Source organism: Scyliorhinus canicula, chromosome 4 (genome assembly GCF_902713615.1).
Source record: "Scyliorhinus canicula chromosome 4, sScyCan1.1, whole genome shotgun sequence".
Classification (NCBI taxonomy): domain Eukaryota; kingdom Metazoa; phylum Chordata; class Chondrichthyes; order Carcharhiniformes; family Scyliorhinidae; genus Scyliorhinus; species Scyliorhinus canicula.
The window spans coordinates 172152240-172171942 of record NC_052149.1 but is presented as its reverse complement, the minus strand read 5'-3'; the positions used below and the strand labels follow the sequence as shown (position 1 = coordinate 172171942).

General features: G+C 44.0%; 1 protein-coding gene across 3 annotated transcripts in view; it reads left to right on the top strand.

Annotated features, from left to right (window-relative positions):
* The window catches only part of neurl1b (neuralized E3 ubiquitin protein ligase 1B), a 597680-nt gene that overhangs the window by 550323 nt on the left and 27654 nt on the right, over positions 1–19703 (top strand). For all 3 annotated transcript variants that reach the window (XM_038795546.1, XM_038795544.1, XM_038795545.1), the window contains exons 2-3: positions 4248–4808; positions 17669–18376. In XM_038795546.1, the coding sequence (XP_038651474.1) occupies positions 4248–4808; positions 17669–18376 (1269 nt within the window). The remainder of the gene's footprint in view (positions 1–4247; positions 4809–17668; positions 18377–19703) is intronic.

The following is a 19703-nucleotide window of genomic DNA, read 5'->3' as shown; positions in this document are numbered from 1 at the left end:
TGGTAATGGAAAAAAAGAACTCTGGACCGAGGGGTTTTACACTGTTACCAACCCCTCGGTGTACATTTGCTGGTAAGACCTTACACTGTGGTCTTTCCCCATTGCGCCTTGGCGGCAGCTGCCCCAAGTTTGAGTGCTTCCCTCAGCACGTAGTCCTGGACCTTGGAATGTGCCAGTCTGCAACACTCGGTCGAGGACAGTTCTTTGCACTGGAAGATCAGCAAGTTTCGGGCAGACCAAAGAGCGTCTTTCACCGAGTTGATGACCTTCCAGCAGCAGTTGATATCTGTCTCGGTGTGGGTCCCCGGAAACAGTCCATAGAGCACAGAGTCCTGTGTCACAGAGCTACCGGATAATTGCTACTCCTAGACTATGCAGATAAGTGGCAAATAGGATAGGGCAGTGTAGGGACAAACAGACCATGCACAGCAACGTTCCCTTTAAGGTGCATGCATACACCGCCATACTGCAATCGTATAGAGATTGCACAGTGCACAAGTCAGCTATGGCAAAGAGCAATGAAAGCTGGGTCATTGAATATCTCCGAGACTAAGTCAGACAGATGTTTTGATCTATATAGCGAGTCAAGGATTATGGGGCACAGACATGAAAATGGAGTTGCGGTCATGATCAGAGGAGCCATGATTTTATTGAATGGTGGAGCAGGATTGAGAGATTGAATAACCTACTCTGCTCCTGTTTCTTTTGTTCTTAATGCATAGCACACAGAAATTAGAAGGAACATTGTCCTTAATACTCTTAAATAAATGGTCAACAGTGCTGCAACTCCAGATTTCCTGTGTTTACTGTTGTAATACATCTGTGGTAACTTAGACTGAGACTTATAAGGAACAGCCCTTACCAGGATCAGGCACAGTAGTTAGCACTAATGCCTCACAGCGCCAGGGACGAGGTTCAATTCCGGCCTCAGATTACTGTCTGTGTGGAGTTTGCACTTTCTCCCCATGTCTCCGTGGGTTTCTTCCGGGTGCTCCGGTTTCCTCCCACAGTCCAAAGATGTGCCCGTTATGTGGATTGGCCATACTAAATTGCTCCTTGGTGTCAAAAAGGTTAGGTGGGGTTACGTGGATGGGGTGGAGGCGTGGGCATAAGTAGGGTTTTCTTTCCGAGGGCCAGAGTAGACTCGCTGGGCCGAATGGCCTCCTTCTGTACTGTAAATTCTCTGATTCTATGTAAATTCTACGATTGTGAATTTGAGTCTGTCCTCAATGAGACAGGTAGAAGTGAGGAGCTTTTGAGCCTGAAGAAGGTTATTCGCAACTTCTAAATTTGGGAAACGCTTTTGCTTCATTTAAAAAAAAAATATGTGGACACACCTGGACTTTCTGACTGCTTCTGATGGGGTTAAACAACTGGCAGATTTACCCCACGCTGCAAGCGAAGGTTTTTTGTGAAGCAGTATGGACTACCTTTGGGAATAATACCCTTGTAAGTCATTATGGAGGAGATAGCACGCAGGATGGAGCAAAGGAGAGTCAACAGGCATTTAAAGAGGATTTAGCCCACTAGATATCCCTCCATGCATCATTGACAATGCAGGCAGGGCAGTTCAACTGAGAATATTACTGAGGGGTATGTGTAAGAGGAGTTTTTTCATTAAAGGGGCAACAAGGCATCTTAGTCATCAACTGAATGAGGACTCACATCTACACTCATTTGTCTGCAGTTCTGTCTATCTGTGCTTTGTACTTGCCATTATCTTCCTCTTCTTCATCATTCTCTTTATTTTGCTCATCAACATCATTGTTGACAAGGCAATAGTGGAGTATGCATTGTGCTTCCAATTATCATTATGTTCCTCCTCCTGTGCCTTCCATTGCTGGAGCACTTAAGGAAAGAAGGATAAAAGCTAAGGATGGGCAAGATTCAGGGTCATATGAGAGGGTGAAAGCCGTGAGGCCTCACCAAGATGGCAGGGCAGCAAATTAGGTGTTCAGGCACTAAGCTGGGACCAACAATATGATATTGACCTCAATATATTCCACTGAAATACCAGAATGCTTCCCCACAGGCTGCATGGACTTCTCCTCACAGGATGTGAGGTGTTTGAAGATGGAAACCTCCTTTGGTGGTCTGCTTTGCGCAAACATATCCACCTAGCTCACACATTACTCTGATCTGAGCACTTGGAGCAAAGTATCCATTTAAATACTGCTTTCCTTGCATGAAGTTCTGCTTATCATGTTGGTCACTTGTTGAAGCTTTTGACCAGTCCTGAGTAAGAAGGTCTTAGACCTTCCATGTCAGCTTATTGGCCTAGTTTTCCTCACAGATGCTGACTTGCTGAGTATTTCTCATTTTTTTAGTTTTTACCCTTTGACTTGCAGCATCTACTGTTTTTAGATTTTTGTTAGCAGGCCATATTGATTTGATTCTTGAAAAGTGCACAAGGAATCATTTTATCTTGTGTTATCTCACTATATTGTCTTCTAAACCACGCACATGTGGAGGTTAGAACAAGGGAGATTGAAAGTAATAAGAAATTACTGTGAATTGATATGCTTGGAGTACAACACGTGTCTGGCTACTGTCTTATATTTTAGAAATCAGTTCCTTTGTCATGAATAGGGTCACCTAAATAAACACTGATTATACAAGGTAATTTGGACGAGAATGCTAAAATTTGCTCAGATTAGGATCAGCCATTCTATTCCATTTTCTTAGCTGGCTTCTGTCTCCAAAGGTTAATTTTTAGTTTTGTTTCAAAGCTGATGATGCTCCCTTTTTCTGTAATCTGTGGTGTATTCAGAATCACCCAACCTGCACCAAAACCCAGCCCTCCCATTATCTCAATCATTTTCTTCCAAAGTGACGCTCTCTTTCCCACTTCTGGATGATAGTCGTCATCCTTAAAAAGGGCCAACAACAAGGCTAGAAGAACATTTGAGGCACAGAGCTGTGTTAGCAATGTGGAAGCTCTGATAGACTATTTTGAAAAGATTTTTATACTTTGTACTTTTAATAATTCTGAAAATACACCTGTAAGCAGCCGCACAAGTCATAAAAGTGTCAATCAAAAAAGGTTTGAGCAATGTGCTTTGTGAGCATTCCCAATCTTGTCACACAATTCCTCATATATCCAACATTTTCAAATCTTTCCACTGTCATATAGCTTTGCAAAGTGAAACTATAGAAAGAACATAAATAAATGATTGGATATGATTTTCACTGAGACTGTTAACAAAGTGAAATATGATTTTTCAATAGAGGTGTGATTGGCGCAAGAATTTTTCTTCATGAAAACGTTTAATGTTCAAGTGCCTAAGCCATTCAGGTGGTTGATGCCTTGGCAATTCCAAGTGCGAGCTTGATTTGTTAATATCATTAACATTGTAATGTTCTTGTCAGATGGCCTGATTTATATTACAAGAATACTTGGAGCTAAAGCTATAAACGATTTATTAACATTAACTGTTGTTCAACTATATCGAAAACAACAGTTTGGTAACAGTATGATCGTGCACAAGCAACCTCTCTCTTCCAGCCCTCCAGTCCGTCTGAGGTCACCTGACCCCAACATTCACTTATATACTAATGAGACTCCTAGTGGTCAGTGTGAGAATTACAACACAACCATGATATCACCACACACATGTCCACTGCAGTAGTCACCATAGATAGAAATCTCTTCCTTCTGAGCCAAAAACAATCTGCAAAAACAATGTTTAACTAAGAGAATAGCTCTTTCTGAACAGTACTATTCAGTGAGATGAGCTTGTAGATCCAGTGTTGACTATTAATCAAGAGGTTGTGGAACTGAGTGCTGAAACAGTTAAGTATTCAGAGGAGCTAGCGGCCTGTATTGGCCAAGCTCGCCAGCTTTTAGCTATTGCCACCAAACCAGCTTAAAGGAAGAACAGTTCATTTTTTATGGAAGCTGATCTTACCTACATCTTCAAACTTGAGTTATAGTACCTGCAGGGTAGTTGCAGAGTAGCGCTGATATTCATTGAGATAGTTCATTTTACAATTCTGCTGGAGGAGGATTGGTGAAGGTATTGTGGAGTTGAAGTAACATGGGGAAAAGGAGTGGGAAACAAATGAGTACCTCGCAGTATGAAATGTATGTCACATGTATTAACTCTAAAGTAAAACCAGTTATAATGTTCAGGTTTATAGAAGTCATTACCGATAAACAATTAACTTGCAGGAAAGAATGAATAGACTAATTATATTGAAGTAAAATCTTACGGCCTTTCTAATGCCATTCAATTTTAACCTTACAGATGCAACTCACCAGGCCCGCTCTGGATCTGCTCGACAGTATTACACAGTACCACCTAACGGTCATGAACGGAGAACACATCCAAACATCGCTGAACCTCCTAGATTTCATTCACAGGCCAAAGGAAAAAATGTCCGTCTTGACTCGCATTTCAGAAAGGCCACCCGGAAAAACAGTTTCTGTAATGGTGTAACCTTCAGCAATCGTGCAGTTCAGCTTTATGAAAAGGTGCGATTACGGTTATCAGTGGTACTTCACGGATGGAGTGGTGCTTTAAGGTTTGGTTTTACAAGTCACGATCCCTCGCTGATGAGCTCTGCAGACATCCCAAAGTATGCATGCCCTGACTTGGTAACCAGGCCTGGTTACTGGGCCAAAGCGTTGCCTGAAAGATTTGCTCTGAAGGACAATGTCCTCGCTTTCTGGGTGGACAGACATGGACGAGTATTTTACAATGTGAACGATGAAGATCCTGTTCTTTTCCAGTGTGGAATTAATGTTTCAGGACCTCTATGGGCATTGATTGACATTTATGGAATTACGCAAGAGGTCCAAATGCTTGGTAAGTATTACAGCAGTAAAAATTAAATCTTCATTATGCTGTGAAGACAGTTTGAGTTATCTGGGATAATTGTTAAAATACTCAGAACCTAACAAATATGAGTTGCCTTTCTCTTGAGCCCACCCATATTTGTCACTGTGGGACCAAGGTTTGTAATTTAGAAGGCATGTCCCATAATTTGGTAGGTGGAGAAGGACATATTCGCGCGGGATCGGCGCATGCGCAGTGGTGCCGGCGCCACCCCACGCATGCGCAGTGGCCTCCCTTAACGCGCTGGCCCCAGCGCAACATGGCGCGGGAGTTCAGGGGCCGGCGTGGAAGAAAATAGGCCTGGGGAGCGAGAGGCCGGCCCGCCGATTGGTGGGCGCCGATCGCGGGCCAGACCCAGAGGTCCCTCCCCGGGGCCGGAGCCCCCCACGCCCCAACCCCCCCTTACAGGCCGCCCCCCAACCCTGCGCGCAGAGTTCCCGCCGGCTGCGACCAGGTGTGCATAGTGCCGGCGGGACTCTGCCTTTTTAGAGCAGCCGCTTGGCCCATCCAGGCCGCAGAATTGACAGCCCGGCCGCGTACAGTGGCTCATGACCGGCGTCATGGCAAACGCGCCTGCACCAATGGTGCCAATTCTCCACTCCGTGGAGAATCGCGTGCCGGCGTCGGTTTGGCGTGGCCTGGTTGCAGGGATCCCACCCCTGATATTGCTCGAGAGCTGTCTGCCTTTTACGAAGCCTGTTTAGTCCTCCGCAACAACCCCAGGACGCAACCCTCCATCCTTCCTGCCAACAACTTAGCCATCACTTTCACATCTGTATTCAACAGACCCACATTCCACCTTTTTCAGGGTCAACGTCTCCGATAGCTCCCCCTTCTGTAGCACGTCATTAAACGCCCCCAAGAGATGTGATACCAGGTCTTCGTGAAATCTTGATAAAATTCCACCGATATCCATCCGGCCCCAACTTCATTCCCTTTATACTATCCAGTACCTCCCTTAAGCTCAGGCGCTCCTCCTGCGCCTGCCTCTTTACTTCCTCCAGCTGAGGAAACTCCAGCTCGTCTAAAAACCGTCCCATGTCCCCCTCTTCTCCACTCTGGGTGTACCCCGTACAATTCCTTGTAATACCTTGTAATCTTTCCCGGCTCCAACACCACATCCCTGCCCCAGTCCGTATCTTCAATGTTTCCCTGGGCACAACCTGCCTCCGCAGCTGGTGTGCTAGCATTCGATTCGCCTTCTCTCCATATGCACTCTGCACCCCTCTTGCCCTACGCAGCTCAAATGAACACTATTAGGCAAGGTGAGAGTGGACACAGACTAATGTTAAATGAAAATAATTCCTGAATATGTTATGAATTTCTTCTACACCGATTTGGTTCGTGAATGAAGTAATCTTTTAATCACTAATATAACAGCTGCAGGATTGTTCACCAAAACCACACTTCTATTTCAATCAGAAGGATACAAAATATTGTACATTTTCCAATGAGTTAAAACCGTCTGCGAGGAGGAAAAACATTATTTATTCTCTATTTTACATCCCCTATGGTTTACCAAATACATCTCTTGAACTATTGTATTTTGCTGAAATGTTTTGTTCATAAAATTGAGGGATACCAATGGTGGGGATCAGAGCACCTCCTCATCCCCTGTCACCAAACGTCCATGCCTTACACTCCACATCAACTAAAACCCAAGCAGATGCACGATGGGGTTGCTTCCACTCTGCCCAAATAATGTAACTTGAAAGAAGGAAGTTTAGAGGAAATTATTTTATGTGCTTTTTGGAGAAAATTACATTATTTGTCACCAAAATTTTCAACTTCAACAGAGGTGTAAACTGGATAGGAGTTGACTGGCCACCCATTATATATCCCACCCTGTTTTCATTCCAATTGAAGTCAGTGAAAAAAAAATCATTCAATTTGTGGCAGTCAACTGATTCAGCACTGCTCATATGAAAATGACAATCGCTTATTGTCACAAGTAGACTTCAAATGAAGTTACTAGTCGCCATATTCCAGCGCCTGTTCGGGAAGGCTGGTACGGGAAAGGAACCCACACGGATGGCCTTGGTCTGCTTTATAAGCCAGCTATTTAACCCACTGTGCTAAACCAGCCCCTATATTACAGCCGTGCTGAAGTTGAAACATCCACCCATTATCTTTAATATTTAATTAAATATGAGGTTTTTTTCTGCTGCCACAGGAATTCTTGAGTAGGGTCTTGCTCCTTTGTTGACTGCTCACTGATAAAAATCCCATGTGTCTGTCATAAATCGTGGAAGCTTTAACGTTTAAATTGTCTGATGTGCGTTAACTCAGGATAACTGAGTTTGTACAGTGTATTGGAATAATTTCTTAGATCAGTATGTTCACGTGCCAACCAGGGAACAGGCTATTTTAGAACCGGTATTGTGCAATGAAACAGGATTAATTAATGACCTCATAGCAAAGGAGCCCTGAAGCAACAGTGATCATAACATTCAGTTTGAGGATGAGAAGTGTAGGCGTAAAACTAATGTCTTAAACCTAAATAAAGGCAATTTGTATGTTCGCTATTGGATTGGATTGGATTGGATTTGTTTATTGTCACGTGTACCGAGGTACAGTGAAAAGTATTTTTCTGCAAGCAGCTCAACAGATCATTCAGTACATTGGAAGAAAGGGAATTGAACAGAATTCAAGAAAGTACATGAGAATACATAATAGGGCTACACAATATATACAATGTAACTACATAAGCATTGGCATCGGATGAAGCAGACAGGGTGTAGTATTAATGAGAACAGTCCATAAAAGGGTCGTTTAGGAGTCTGGTGACAGTGGGGAAGAAGCTGTTTTTGAGTCTGTTCGTCCGTGTTCTCAGACTTCTGAATCTCCTGCCCGATGGAAGAAGTTGGAAAAGTGAGTAAGCCGGGTGGGAGGGATCCTTGATTATGCTGCCTGCTTTCCCCCGGCAGCGGGAGGTGTAGATGGAATCGATGGATGGGAGGCAGGTTCGTGTGATGGACTGGGCGGTATTCACGACTCTCTGAAGTTCCTTGCGGTCCTGGGCCGAGCAGTTGCCATACCAGGCTGTGACGCAGCCCGAGAGGATGCTCTCTATAGTGCATCTGTAAAAGTTGGTAAGGGTTAATGTGGACATGCCAAATTTCCTTAGTTTCCTGAGGAAGTAAAGGCGCTGTTGTGCTTTCTTGGTGATAGCGTCGACATGAGTGGACCAGGATAGATTTTTGGTGATGTGCACCCCTAGGAATTTGAAGCTGCTCACCATCTCTACCTCAGCTCCGTTGATGCTGACAGGGGTGTGTACAGTACTATGCTTCCTGAAGTCGATGACCAGCTCTTTAGTTTTGCTGGCATTAAGAGAGAGGGTAACTATTGACAGTTACCTGGAGTAAGTTGTCATTCAGAATTCTACTGCCACACATAGAATGTAATTTCTGTCATGCCACTATGCTCCTGCACAAATCTGTATGCTTTCAGTTGGAAATCATATTTCTGCTTTCTGTGAGTATACTATATCTACCAGTCCTTACACAGAAACTTTGCTTCATGGATAATGTGTGAGGTACAGTCATGGAAGGGGTGGAGCCTACCAACAAAAAAAAAACAGCTGGGGACAATCCTGATGGTTGCGAAACAATGAAAACACTCTTTGTGGTCAACTGAATCTGAATTCAATTTATAATGAAAGAATACATCAAAAGAACTAAGCATTTACCAAAATATTGATTTTGAAATAAATTGCTGAGGGTTTGTTTTGCCGAGAGTTAAGCATATATCAAATGTAATCAGATAATCACAACAACTAGCATCACTTTTATAATTGCTGCCTGAAAATATCCTTTTAACTAGCAACAAATGGTAATTATTTTGTGACATTTTGTGAAAGATGTGAATGATAATAGAAGAGAAAAGTTTAACTACTGTGGCTCGTTTCGCTCTACCCCCCAAAATGTGCTTGATTTCGCTTTCTTGCTTGCAGTTGGAATTTCAGAGTATAAGTATCTAAATGGGCACCTAAGGACCCCACTGCCCACCCCACACTGGACACTTAACATCCCAGTGCAGACCTCTTTTAAATCTATATACATTCTGCAAGTTACAGGTTAAATTATTCAGAATTAAATTCCAAGAGTAGTTTGCCAACAGTCACAACCAGGTATGCCTGGAAACTAAGGATTATTTTGGACATCAGAACATTCTCTAAGATCACAAGTGGAATTGAACATAAAAGTGAGGATGTTATGCTTCAGTTATGCAGGGCATTAGTGAGACCGCAGCTCGAATAATGCATGCAGTTTTGATCTTCTTATCTAAGGAAGAATGCAAATGCATTGGAGGCTGTTCGGCAGGCGTTTACTAGGTTGATCCATGGAATGAGGGTCATAGGTTACAGGAAGATATAGATGGGTAGTCAGATGGGTAGAGAAGTGGCAGTTAGTATTTAACCCTGATATGTGTGAGGTGATGCACTTTGGAAGAAGGAACAGGACAGGGGAGTATGTCATGAATGGCAGGACACTTGGAAGCTCAGAGAAACAGATGGATCTTGGGGTACTTGTTCATGGAGCTCTGAAAGTGGCAGAGCAGGTGAATCAGGTAGTTAAGGACACTGGCCATTATCAGCCGTGGCATAGAACATAAGAGGAAGGAGGTTATGTTGGAGCTGTACAGAACATTGGTTGGGCCACAGCTGGAGTACTGTGTGCAGTTCTGGTCAGCTCATTATAAGAAGGTGATTGCACTGGAGGGGGTACAGAGAAGATTCACCAGGATGTTGGCTGGGATGGAGCATACAGAGGGACTGGATAGGCTTGGATTGTTTTCTTTAGAGCAGAGAAGGCTGAGGGAGAATATGATTGAGGTGTACAAGGTTATGAGAGGTTTGGACAATGCAAACAGAAGCAGCTGTTCCTCTTGGTTGAGGGGTCAATCACAAGGGGGCATAGTTTTAGGGTGAGAGGCAAGAGATTCCGAGGGGATTTGAGAAAATATTTTTTCATTCAGAGGGTGGTGAGAATCTGGAATGCATTGCCTGGGAAGGTAATGGAGGCTGGAAACCTCACAACCTTTAAAAAGCATTTGCATGAGCACTTGAAACACCATCACATTCAAGGATAAGGGACACGTGCTGCTCAGTGGGATTGGCGCGAGATATGGGGTAGTTATTGTCGGCACAGACTCGATGGGCCGAAGGGCCTTTTCTGCACTGTACAAGTCTATGATGATAAGTGGGTTGTCTTATGGAGATAGGTTGGAAAGGTTGGGCTTGTTTCCACTAGAGCTTAGGAGAGTGAGGGGTGTCTTGACTGAAGTATATATAAGATCCTCAATGGTATTGACAAGGTGGACGCTGAAAGGATGTTTCCTCTTGTGTGTGAGTCCAGAACTAGGGGGGCACTGTTATAAAATTAGGGGTCGACGTTTTAGGACAGAGATGAGGAGAAATCTTTTTACGCAGAGGGTTGTGCGTTGTTGGAACCCTCTGCTTCAGAAGGTCGTGAAGGTGATGCCATTGAATATTGATAAGGGGGACGTTGATAGATTCTCGTTCGGCAAGGGAGTCAATGATTATCAGGGGTAGATGCGGAATGTGGAACTCAACACAAACCGATCAGCCATAATCATGTTGAAAGGTGGAGTAGGCTTGCGGGGCTGAATGGCTTATTTCTGCTCCTATTTCTCATGTTCATGAAACGCCATTCTTGGAACAACGTTTCAAGAGGAGCCCGTTTTATTTTAAATTGTTCCTATTTGTTCATTTCACAGTTTAGGAATTTCACGTGACTTCTACCCTTATTTGCCAGAGAGATATTAGGTAAGTAGGTAAACCCATGCCTTCACATAAATTCGGAACTAATTCACCTCTATGGGACAACAAAGTGAATACAGATAATGCCTCTGTACATAAGTAAAATCACTGGCAAATACAGAGTAGAAACACATGTAGATCGCTGATTTGTGGTTGGGATCCCTAGCTTGATTAAAGGATAGGTCTGGATGACTGGTTACTTAACTAAATGGGGGAAAAATAAAGATAAAATGCATGAGGCCAGATAGATGGTTAATTGGCTACTACAGCCGGTAATCTTTGTGCTTTAGTCATAGTATTCTTAAGCTAGTAAACTCCCCAGTGGTACTCATTCAGGTCTGATTCAGACGCTGCAGACTGTCTTGTAACCCACAAGAACCACTTGGTCGGTGCTTCTCGCATTCCATTCATTTCCATATGAGAAACAGGACCCACAGTTGCAATAAGCAAGCACCGCCTTTCTATGTTGAAATGCCAGACGACCTGTGTTTAAATGATGAATCTTTTCAGATCATTTTACGATGCAATGATTAATGGCATTTGGTTGTGCTATAGATGGCTCTGCCTCTAACGGTGGTCAGCACAACAATCCGCTTGTCACAAAGACTATCTGTTGACATAACATGCTTTGATTCTGAAGTAAAACATTACCTGCTGCAATGGAGATTAGAGGGGGAAGTTGCTTTATTTAATGCAAAAACAAATCCATATGGCCAGTACATATTTTGCACTGTTCAAAACAAGAGGAAAGAAAACTGATTTGTGGTTGAGGAAAATACAGGAAAAAGACCTCCCTTTCCCCACTTCATGATGCGGAGGAAACATCTGGAAACAAAATAGCACATCATTCCCAATGTATTTGCATGTCCGGACATCAGCATGTGATCTCCTTGGGGACAAATTAAGATGACAATTAATTGTTGCGTTTGTGGCTTTTTTTGATTCTGTGTTATTTTAATTGAAGGGACTTTCCAGTCATAGCTGAATACATCTATGACTATCCAGTTCAAAATGAAATCAGATAACCAATGAGCAATTAAAAGTTAAGAATTTCAAGCACAACAATGAGAACAAACCAGTTTTGAGGATTCAGTGGTAACTTCCAGAATCCACCTGGTGTGATTGGTGCAAAGCCTGTGCATTATAGGAGCCGCTTGAGGTCAAAAATGGGGCCTGAGGCACACGCAGACTGCTGGACGAGTTGTGGACTCACGGTAAACACCCAGTGGAAGTATGCAGAGCAGGCAGATCACAATGTTGCACTCTAATATGAAGCAACAACTACCATTTTGAAGCTCAACATTTCAGCTAATGCAGTTTCTTAATAGTAAATTGCTGAGCACCCATTCAGGAACAGGAAGAACACCCACCAATGTCATTTAAAGGGATTGTCTAATCAGCTTCATATTAGATGCCGGTTGATTCACTTCCACAAGTGTTTGGTGCTTTCTGCAGTCGACAAGGAGTGGTGCGGCACATGCTGAAAGACTTTGCCCTAACTTCAAGGATTCTACACAAACCATTTGTTCTTTGCACTGAATTGCATAAAGCTAGTATTCAAGTAAGGCAATTGATTAGAAAGGTAAATGGAATGCTGTTGTTTATTGCTAAAGATATAAAAGTAGGGAAGCTTTGTTCTCACTCGGCAGAGTTTTGGTGAGACCTCATCTGAAATAGTGTAAGCAGTTTTGGTCTCCTTCTTTCAGAAAGGATATAATTGCATTAGAAGTAATGAAGAGAAGGTTCACTCGACTGATTCCTGGGAATGAAAGGGTTAGAATCATAGAATTTACAGCGCAGAAGGAGGCCATTCAGTCCATCAAGTCTGCACCGGCCCTTGGAAAGCATCCTACTTAAGCCCACACCTATTCCCATAACCCTGTAACCTCACCTAACCTTTTGGACACTAAGGGGCAATTTAGCATAGCTAATCGACCTATATAGTGAACAACCCAAGAGCAGAAGCATACCGAGAATGAGGGGAAAGAAGGAGGGAGGAAGCAGCTTGGACAATCCTTTCTGTCCTGCTGTCTGTGAAAATTTCATCTGAGTGAGATACCAGTACCAGTAACTGCATCCCAATCCCCGCTCGCCAACAATCTCACACCTTACTTTCCCTCTATTACTAACCATCAATGGGGTCTGCTTAGCCACAATGCAAAAATAAAAGCCAAGGCAAATTATCCATTCCAAATCAAACCAGTCCACGTTGCTTACAAATGTTAACTGGCTACTTTTGTGCATTCACTTAGTGCTTGTCTTCCTTGCGCCTTTGCCTGTCCCAGTGCTCCTACACAGTTTTACCCAGTGTTTGTGGCATTTCTGATGGAGTGCTGCCTACCATCAGTGGGGGAGACTGCAAACGTCCTTGGAGGACAATTCCAAATAGTCCTGGGCTTAGAAGGTCCAACTTTGGATGTGCCACCTTAGCATGGATGGAAGTCTAGATTAGCCGTCTGGCAATTAGCAGCAAGGGCACTGACAATTGACAGGAGAGCCCAGGTGCCAGCCTGATACCTGGGCAGTGCCACCTGGACACCCCAGCAGTGCCACCCGGGTGCCTGCCTGGCACTGCCAGGCTGGCAGTGCCAAGGTGCTCAGGTGGCATTTTGCCCTCAGCAGGATTGGCCCCCCAGGTGTCCTGCCCCTATGAGGTTGGGTAGGGGGCCTCAAGGACCTCCCAACAGACGGGTTGGGGTGTTGGGGTGGTCCGAGGGTTGCATCGGTAGAGGTTGAGGCTTCGGCCGCCATTTAAAAATATCTCCCTAATCTCTTCCTGCCTTGACGAGTGGAGCTCCTCAGTACAGGAAATGTGACTTAGTGCGACCTCGTTGGGGTGTTCCCCACTGAGACTCGAAAAAAACCCAGAATGCCATTAGATAGCGGTGTCGTTCCCAGCTCTACACAACAGACTCTGTTTTGTTTTGGCGAGATCACACCCATATCCTCCTGACTTTCAATACTTGTGTGACTGTGAGGTCATTGAATGTCTTGTACCTCTACTTCCAGATCCTCAGGGCTGGACTCCTGGATTTAACCTACACAGCAATCTATCCTACTCCCTTCTGACTATGTGTCTGGACGGTCACCCTATTCCCCCTGTGTATACAGAACTTCTGTTTTCCTTTTCACCATCTCCACGAAGGCTTCCAGTTTGAAAACCTTTGAGCCCATTCTGACTCAGGTCAGAGTCTGTTATAGAACAACTACCACCACCTTGTCCAGCCCCGATGCACCTCTCCTTTAAGAGGTTCAGGCGATAAGTAGTGCAGACCAGCTCTAGGGATTTTGGGGCTCTGCTGGGGCATGCACCCATGGCACAGTGTTATTAGTGATGTCTTTTCACTGTAATTGTGCTCATCAGCAGACAGTACCACGTTGGCACGTTACCTGCATCACATACGAACATATAAAAAAGGAGTAGAAGTAGGCCATTCGGCCCTTCGATCCTGCTCCGCCATTCACTAAGATCATCGCTAATCTCTTTGCATTTTGAATTCCACATTCCCATCTGCTCCCGATAAACTTTTATTCTATTACCTGACATGAATCTACCTACCTCCGCCTTAAAAATATTCAATGACTCCACTTCCACTGCCTTCTGAAGCAGAGAGTTCCAAAGTTGCACAACCCCTGAGAGAAAGAAATTCTCCTTATCGCTGTCCTAAAAAGGTGACCCCTCATTTTAAAACAGTGCCCCTAGTTCTGGACTCAGAGGAAACATCCTTTCCACATGCACATTGTCAGGACCATTCAAGAATTTGTATATTTAAATCAAATCACTCCTCATTCTTATAAACACCGCTGGAAACAAGCGCAGCCTGTCCGTAAGACAGCCCACTCATTCCCAGTATCAATTTAGTAAGCCTCCTTTGAACCGCCTCCAATGCATTTACATCCTTCCTTAAATAAGGAGACCAAAACTGCATGCATTATTCGAGGTGTCGCCTCACCAGTGTCCTAAGCAAAACATCCTTACTTTTATATTCAATTCCTCTCGTAATGAAGGATAGCATTTCATTAGCATTCTTAATTATTTATTGTGCCTGTATGCTAACTTTTTGTCATTCCTGCTTGAGAAGACCTAGATCCCTCTATAGAGGCAGACGTAGAATGAAACACACCATGCCGAGACACAGGGCCCCGACCAATGTGGGGGTGGGGGGGTTGTTGGTGAGTGTGCTGGCTGTGGGCAGTCCTTGGGCACCAATCAGAGCTTGTCTGATAGCTCTGCATTTCCTTGAGCCTAACCATATGCAATGCAATATCAAACTCTGATTGCTTGAGTCCCCTTGGAATCGGAAAATACTGCTCGTAAGTCGTTGAGGTGACTAGGTGGAAGAGAGGCATCAAACAAGGTGACTATCTCCTGTGAGTTTGCAAATAAAGCAGCAGGTTTCCCGATCTCAACCCAGGGCTGCAGAAGGCAGGCTTGAACCAGGCAGTCAGCAGCAAGGCGAGGTTGTTGAGTGAGGTGCCGGCCATTGAGGGAAGCAGCGAGGTCACTCGATCCTCAGGCCAGGGCTGAGGAAGGCTGGGCAGGCCACAGATAGGCTGCCAGCAGTGAGGCATGGTCGGTGAGGTGCAAGGCGCGGCAAAGCTGCAAGGTGTTTTTTTACAAGTTCAAAAGCATTAAAACAGTTAAGCAGTGATCAGTTTGTGTATTTCTATGGCTTGCGCCTTTGCGTTCTGTGAGGCAGGGGTAAGTGGTATTGAGGGGGGTGACGTCATGGGGGTAGGGCATGACATTGGTGGGGTGCTCTTTCCAAGGGCTGGTGCAGACTCAATGGGCTGAATGGTCTCCTTCCGCATTGTGAATTCTGTGACGTAATTGAGGGGGGGAGAGGTGTAGGGGCCAGAAATGAAGGTGAACACAGGGCTCCACGAAGTGTACGTCCGCCACTGTCCCTCTGCACCTCAGATGTTTGGAGCTGTTCTCCATTTAAATAATATTCTTTTTTTTAAATTCCTTCTAAAGTGAACAACTTCACATTTTCCCACATCATACTCCATCTGCCAGACTTTTGCCCACTTACTCAACCTTTCTATATCCATCTGCAACCTCCTTATGTCTTCTTCACAATGAACTTTAATAATTATCTTTGTGTCATCTATATGTTTACCCACCATGCATTTGTCCCCCTCATCTAAGTCATCTAAGCCCCAGCACAGACCCCTGCAGGACTCCACTTGTCGCATCCTGCCAATCAGCCAAAGACCCATTCATGCATATGAATAAATACCCATTTACAAATATGTGCAGGTTTTTGCATTGTGATCATTTGCCTGTTTTATTGAGCTATCTGATTTAGCCCCCAATGTTTCTAGTTGACAGAACTAGATGACAAATCAAACTAAACCCCATGTTCTTAGGGTCTGCTAGAAATGTCATATATGGCATTTTAGTCAAAGTCATTCAATACATAAACAATAGTGATGGCCCATAGGTAGTAAATGACTAAAAACCTGCCTGTGAAGCAAGTTGTTGGCATACTCCTCAGACAGTTTCATCAATTCAGATCAATTTGGACTGATGACTTGAAGCAGGAAGCTCAACTGAGGCTGCAAATTTCAATTCTACCAAGCATGTTGTAATATATTCTGTATGGTTGCAGCAACAAAGCTTGGATTCTTAGTCAGTACAGCTGCGAAGAGTGCTCTAAAAACACCATGATTTTATAGTCCGCCCACGCCTGTCAGGTCAGCTTTCATGGACAACTGCAGTTATGGTAATGCCCAAACTAAAAACTATTTCCTTATAAAAACTCTTAGTTCAATTATTGTTCTTACATAGCCTTTTCAGTACAGTCTACAATTGATTATTAGTGATGGTAACTTAGTAACCCAGGCTGCAGCACCAAAGAAAAGCCTTAATAACTGAGGATGTGAGAATAAAGTTTAGTTCACGGGCCTTTATGGAACCATTGTAATCATGTGGGGCCGAGTTTCCATTAAAGTTAATAGCTTGTTTTAGTGTCACTTGCTGGTAAACCACTCACATGTAAAAACGTACATAATTTTTGCTGGCTGATTTCCAATGATTTGGCCAAGGACTGTCCAACAAGATCCAGGACGCAGAAATCATGCAACGTTCTCCCTTCTCCTCCAATCTAAACAATGCAAAGGACCATCCATGTCATAAATGCTACGACTGTATTTTTGAACCCAGTCTGATCTCCTTCATATCTGTCCCCATCTCTTCTCATTCTTGAAGACCCAGCTCTGGCATAGTGTGTTGAATACCAGATTTTAATCTTTATATTTGATTCTAGATGAGATTTATTAATAGATTCTTCTCTGTGTCAGTTATTGAAGGTCATCTAATGGATATATCCAGTTCTCAGTGGGCAAAGGGTCTGTGTACAACATAAAGGTGCAGCTTCTACACTTGCCATTGGTATAGAGCTGGATAGGAACTAGAAATGTCATTCTGGTGAAGGGGGGCATGCTTTCTTTTCGATATTGTGAGTTGGGAGGATCAATTTGGTTTCCTAAATAAGCATAGCATAAACTCCTTAATTTCCCATTTCATTGTTCACCTTGATTAGCAAACAATATAGTTGTGTGAGAGCAAGCAGGTGCACAAAAAGCAGCAACATTCTGCGCCCAATTGTTGTTCTGCAAATTTGTGCAGGCTCCCAGCTGTTCCAAATCCTACTCACTGGCTTTAAAACAGGGAGGAGAAATTTCAGTTTGGAAAAATACCATAAAAACAGGAAAAACGCAATAAGAACCTTTCCATGCAGTGATTAGATTCTGAGCTGATAATACTACAGTACTAGTTATTGACGAACATTTATCTAAATTAGTTTCAAGGTGAGGAGAAACAGGAAACTAATCACACAGAACAAAATGTAGAAGAACAGACCCACGCAGTTAAAAATGTTTTAATTGATAGTTCTGATTAGTTAGTGGAGTTTGGTCAAATTCATCTTTTGTTAATGTTTCTGAGTATTGCACGTGTCTGGTATCGTAATAACTGTGGAAAGAAATATGTTCTGATCAAAGATGTAACAGTAATGGTTTCCCTCTGTTTCTTTTATAGAGAGTATGTTTGCAGAAACCATAACTTCAGCACGGCTCAACACAGCACGACTGAACAGTTGCCTTCCTCAGACAAGTCACGACAACGCCAACTTCAATAACAATGAACTGGAGAACAGCGTTGTGGTGGCAAAAATCACAAACCTGAATCTAGGTGAAGTTCAAAACCTTGCAGCAGACAATCAGAATTTACCATGTTGTACCAACAGACGGCTTCGTTCACGAGGCCTGCCATCTTTTCTCGACACCGACCTTCACTTTCACCATATACGAGGGCCTGATGTCACCCTTTCTCAGGACAGAATGGGAGCATGCACAAACTGGCAGGAGAGTACTAGGACTCTGGTGTTCTCTGATCGGCCTTTGCATACTGGGGAGACCCTGTATGTGGAGGTGGGGCATTTAGGGTTGCCATATTATGGTGCTCTGCTCTTTGGTGTGACATCATGTGACCCCAGCACTCTGCGAACAAATGAGCTCCCAGCAGATCCAGACTTCCTGCTTGACCGTAAGGAATATTGGGTAGTGTACAGAGGTTTTTCAGTGCCCAACAGTGGTGATATCTTCAGTTTCACAATTCTGCCAAATGGTGAGCTCCATCATCGTGTTAATGGAATAAACATAGGGATGCTGGTCTATGTGGACACCACTCAGTCACTGTGGGTGTTCTTCAGCTTACATGGAGTGGTCAATCAGCTAAGGATACTGGGTAAGTCCATGCATACTTGCTTATTCATCCCACATATCAAGTACACACACAATGATCCCACATAGAAACCTTTTGTGACAGCACATACACATCAAGGATATTTAAATGTTCTTGTATTTTGTTTGTATAATCTAATGTGTTCAGTTATTGGAATGGCTGTGATTTCCATTATAAAATTACTGTGATGAAAGAGCAAAATCTAGCAAGTTTCACTGTGTGAGGTAGTGGAATGAACACAGAGCTGAAATTCTAGGATCGCCAAATCACCCGTTTAATCGTTTTTTAAAAATAATATTTTATTAAGGTATTAAAATTTTTTTACAACAGTAACAAAAACAATGACATCAACATGGTAAAATAAACATTCCCCCCCCCCAGTCCAACCTTCACACACCTCAACCATAAAACAACAGCACCCCCCCCCCCCCCCCCCTCCCCCGAAATATACTGCATCTGCTGACATTTTTAATTTTCCCCGAGAAAGTTGACGAATGGCTGCGACCTCCGGGAGAACCCTAGCATTGACCCTCTTAAGGCAAACTTTATTTTCTCAAGACAGCCATGTCACTAACCCAGGTCTCTACACTCCGGGCTTCGAGTCCCTCCACATTAATAAGATCCGTCTCCGGGCTATCAGGGAGGCAAAGGCCAGGACGTCGGCCTATTTCACCCCCTGAACTTCCGGATCGTCCGACACTCCAAAGATCGCTACCTCCGGACTCGGCACCACCCGTGTTTTTAGCACCGTGGACATTGCCTTAGCAAAACCTGGCCAAAACCCTCTAAGCTTCGGGCATGCCCAAAACATGTGGACATGATTTGCTGGGCTTCCTGTGCACCTTGCACACTTACCCTCTATCCCGAAAAACCTGCTTATCCTAGCCACTGTCATGTGTGCCCAGTGGACTACCATAAATTGTATCAGGCTAAGTCTGATGCACGATGAGGAGGTATTAACCCTACTTAGGGCATCCGCCCATAGACCCGCCTCTATCTCTAGCTCGTCCTCCCACTTGCCCTTCAGCTCCTCCACCGGAGTTTCCTCCGCCTCCGAAAGCTCCTGGTAAATATCCAATACCTTCCCCAGTTCCTAGAGGCTCATAATGCCATGGCTAATGGCTCTATAGCCAGAGCAAACAGTAACGGGGAAAGGGGGCACCCTTGCTTCGTCCCTCGGCGTAGTTCAAAATATCCCGCCCTCAGCCGGTTCGTACGCACACTCGCTAGTGGTGCCTGATAGAGCAACCGTACCCAGTCAATAAAGCCCTCACCAAACCCAAAACTTTACAGCGCCTCCCACAGGTAATTCCACTCCACCCGATCAAAA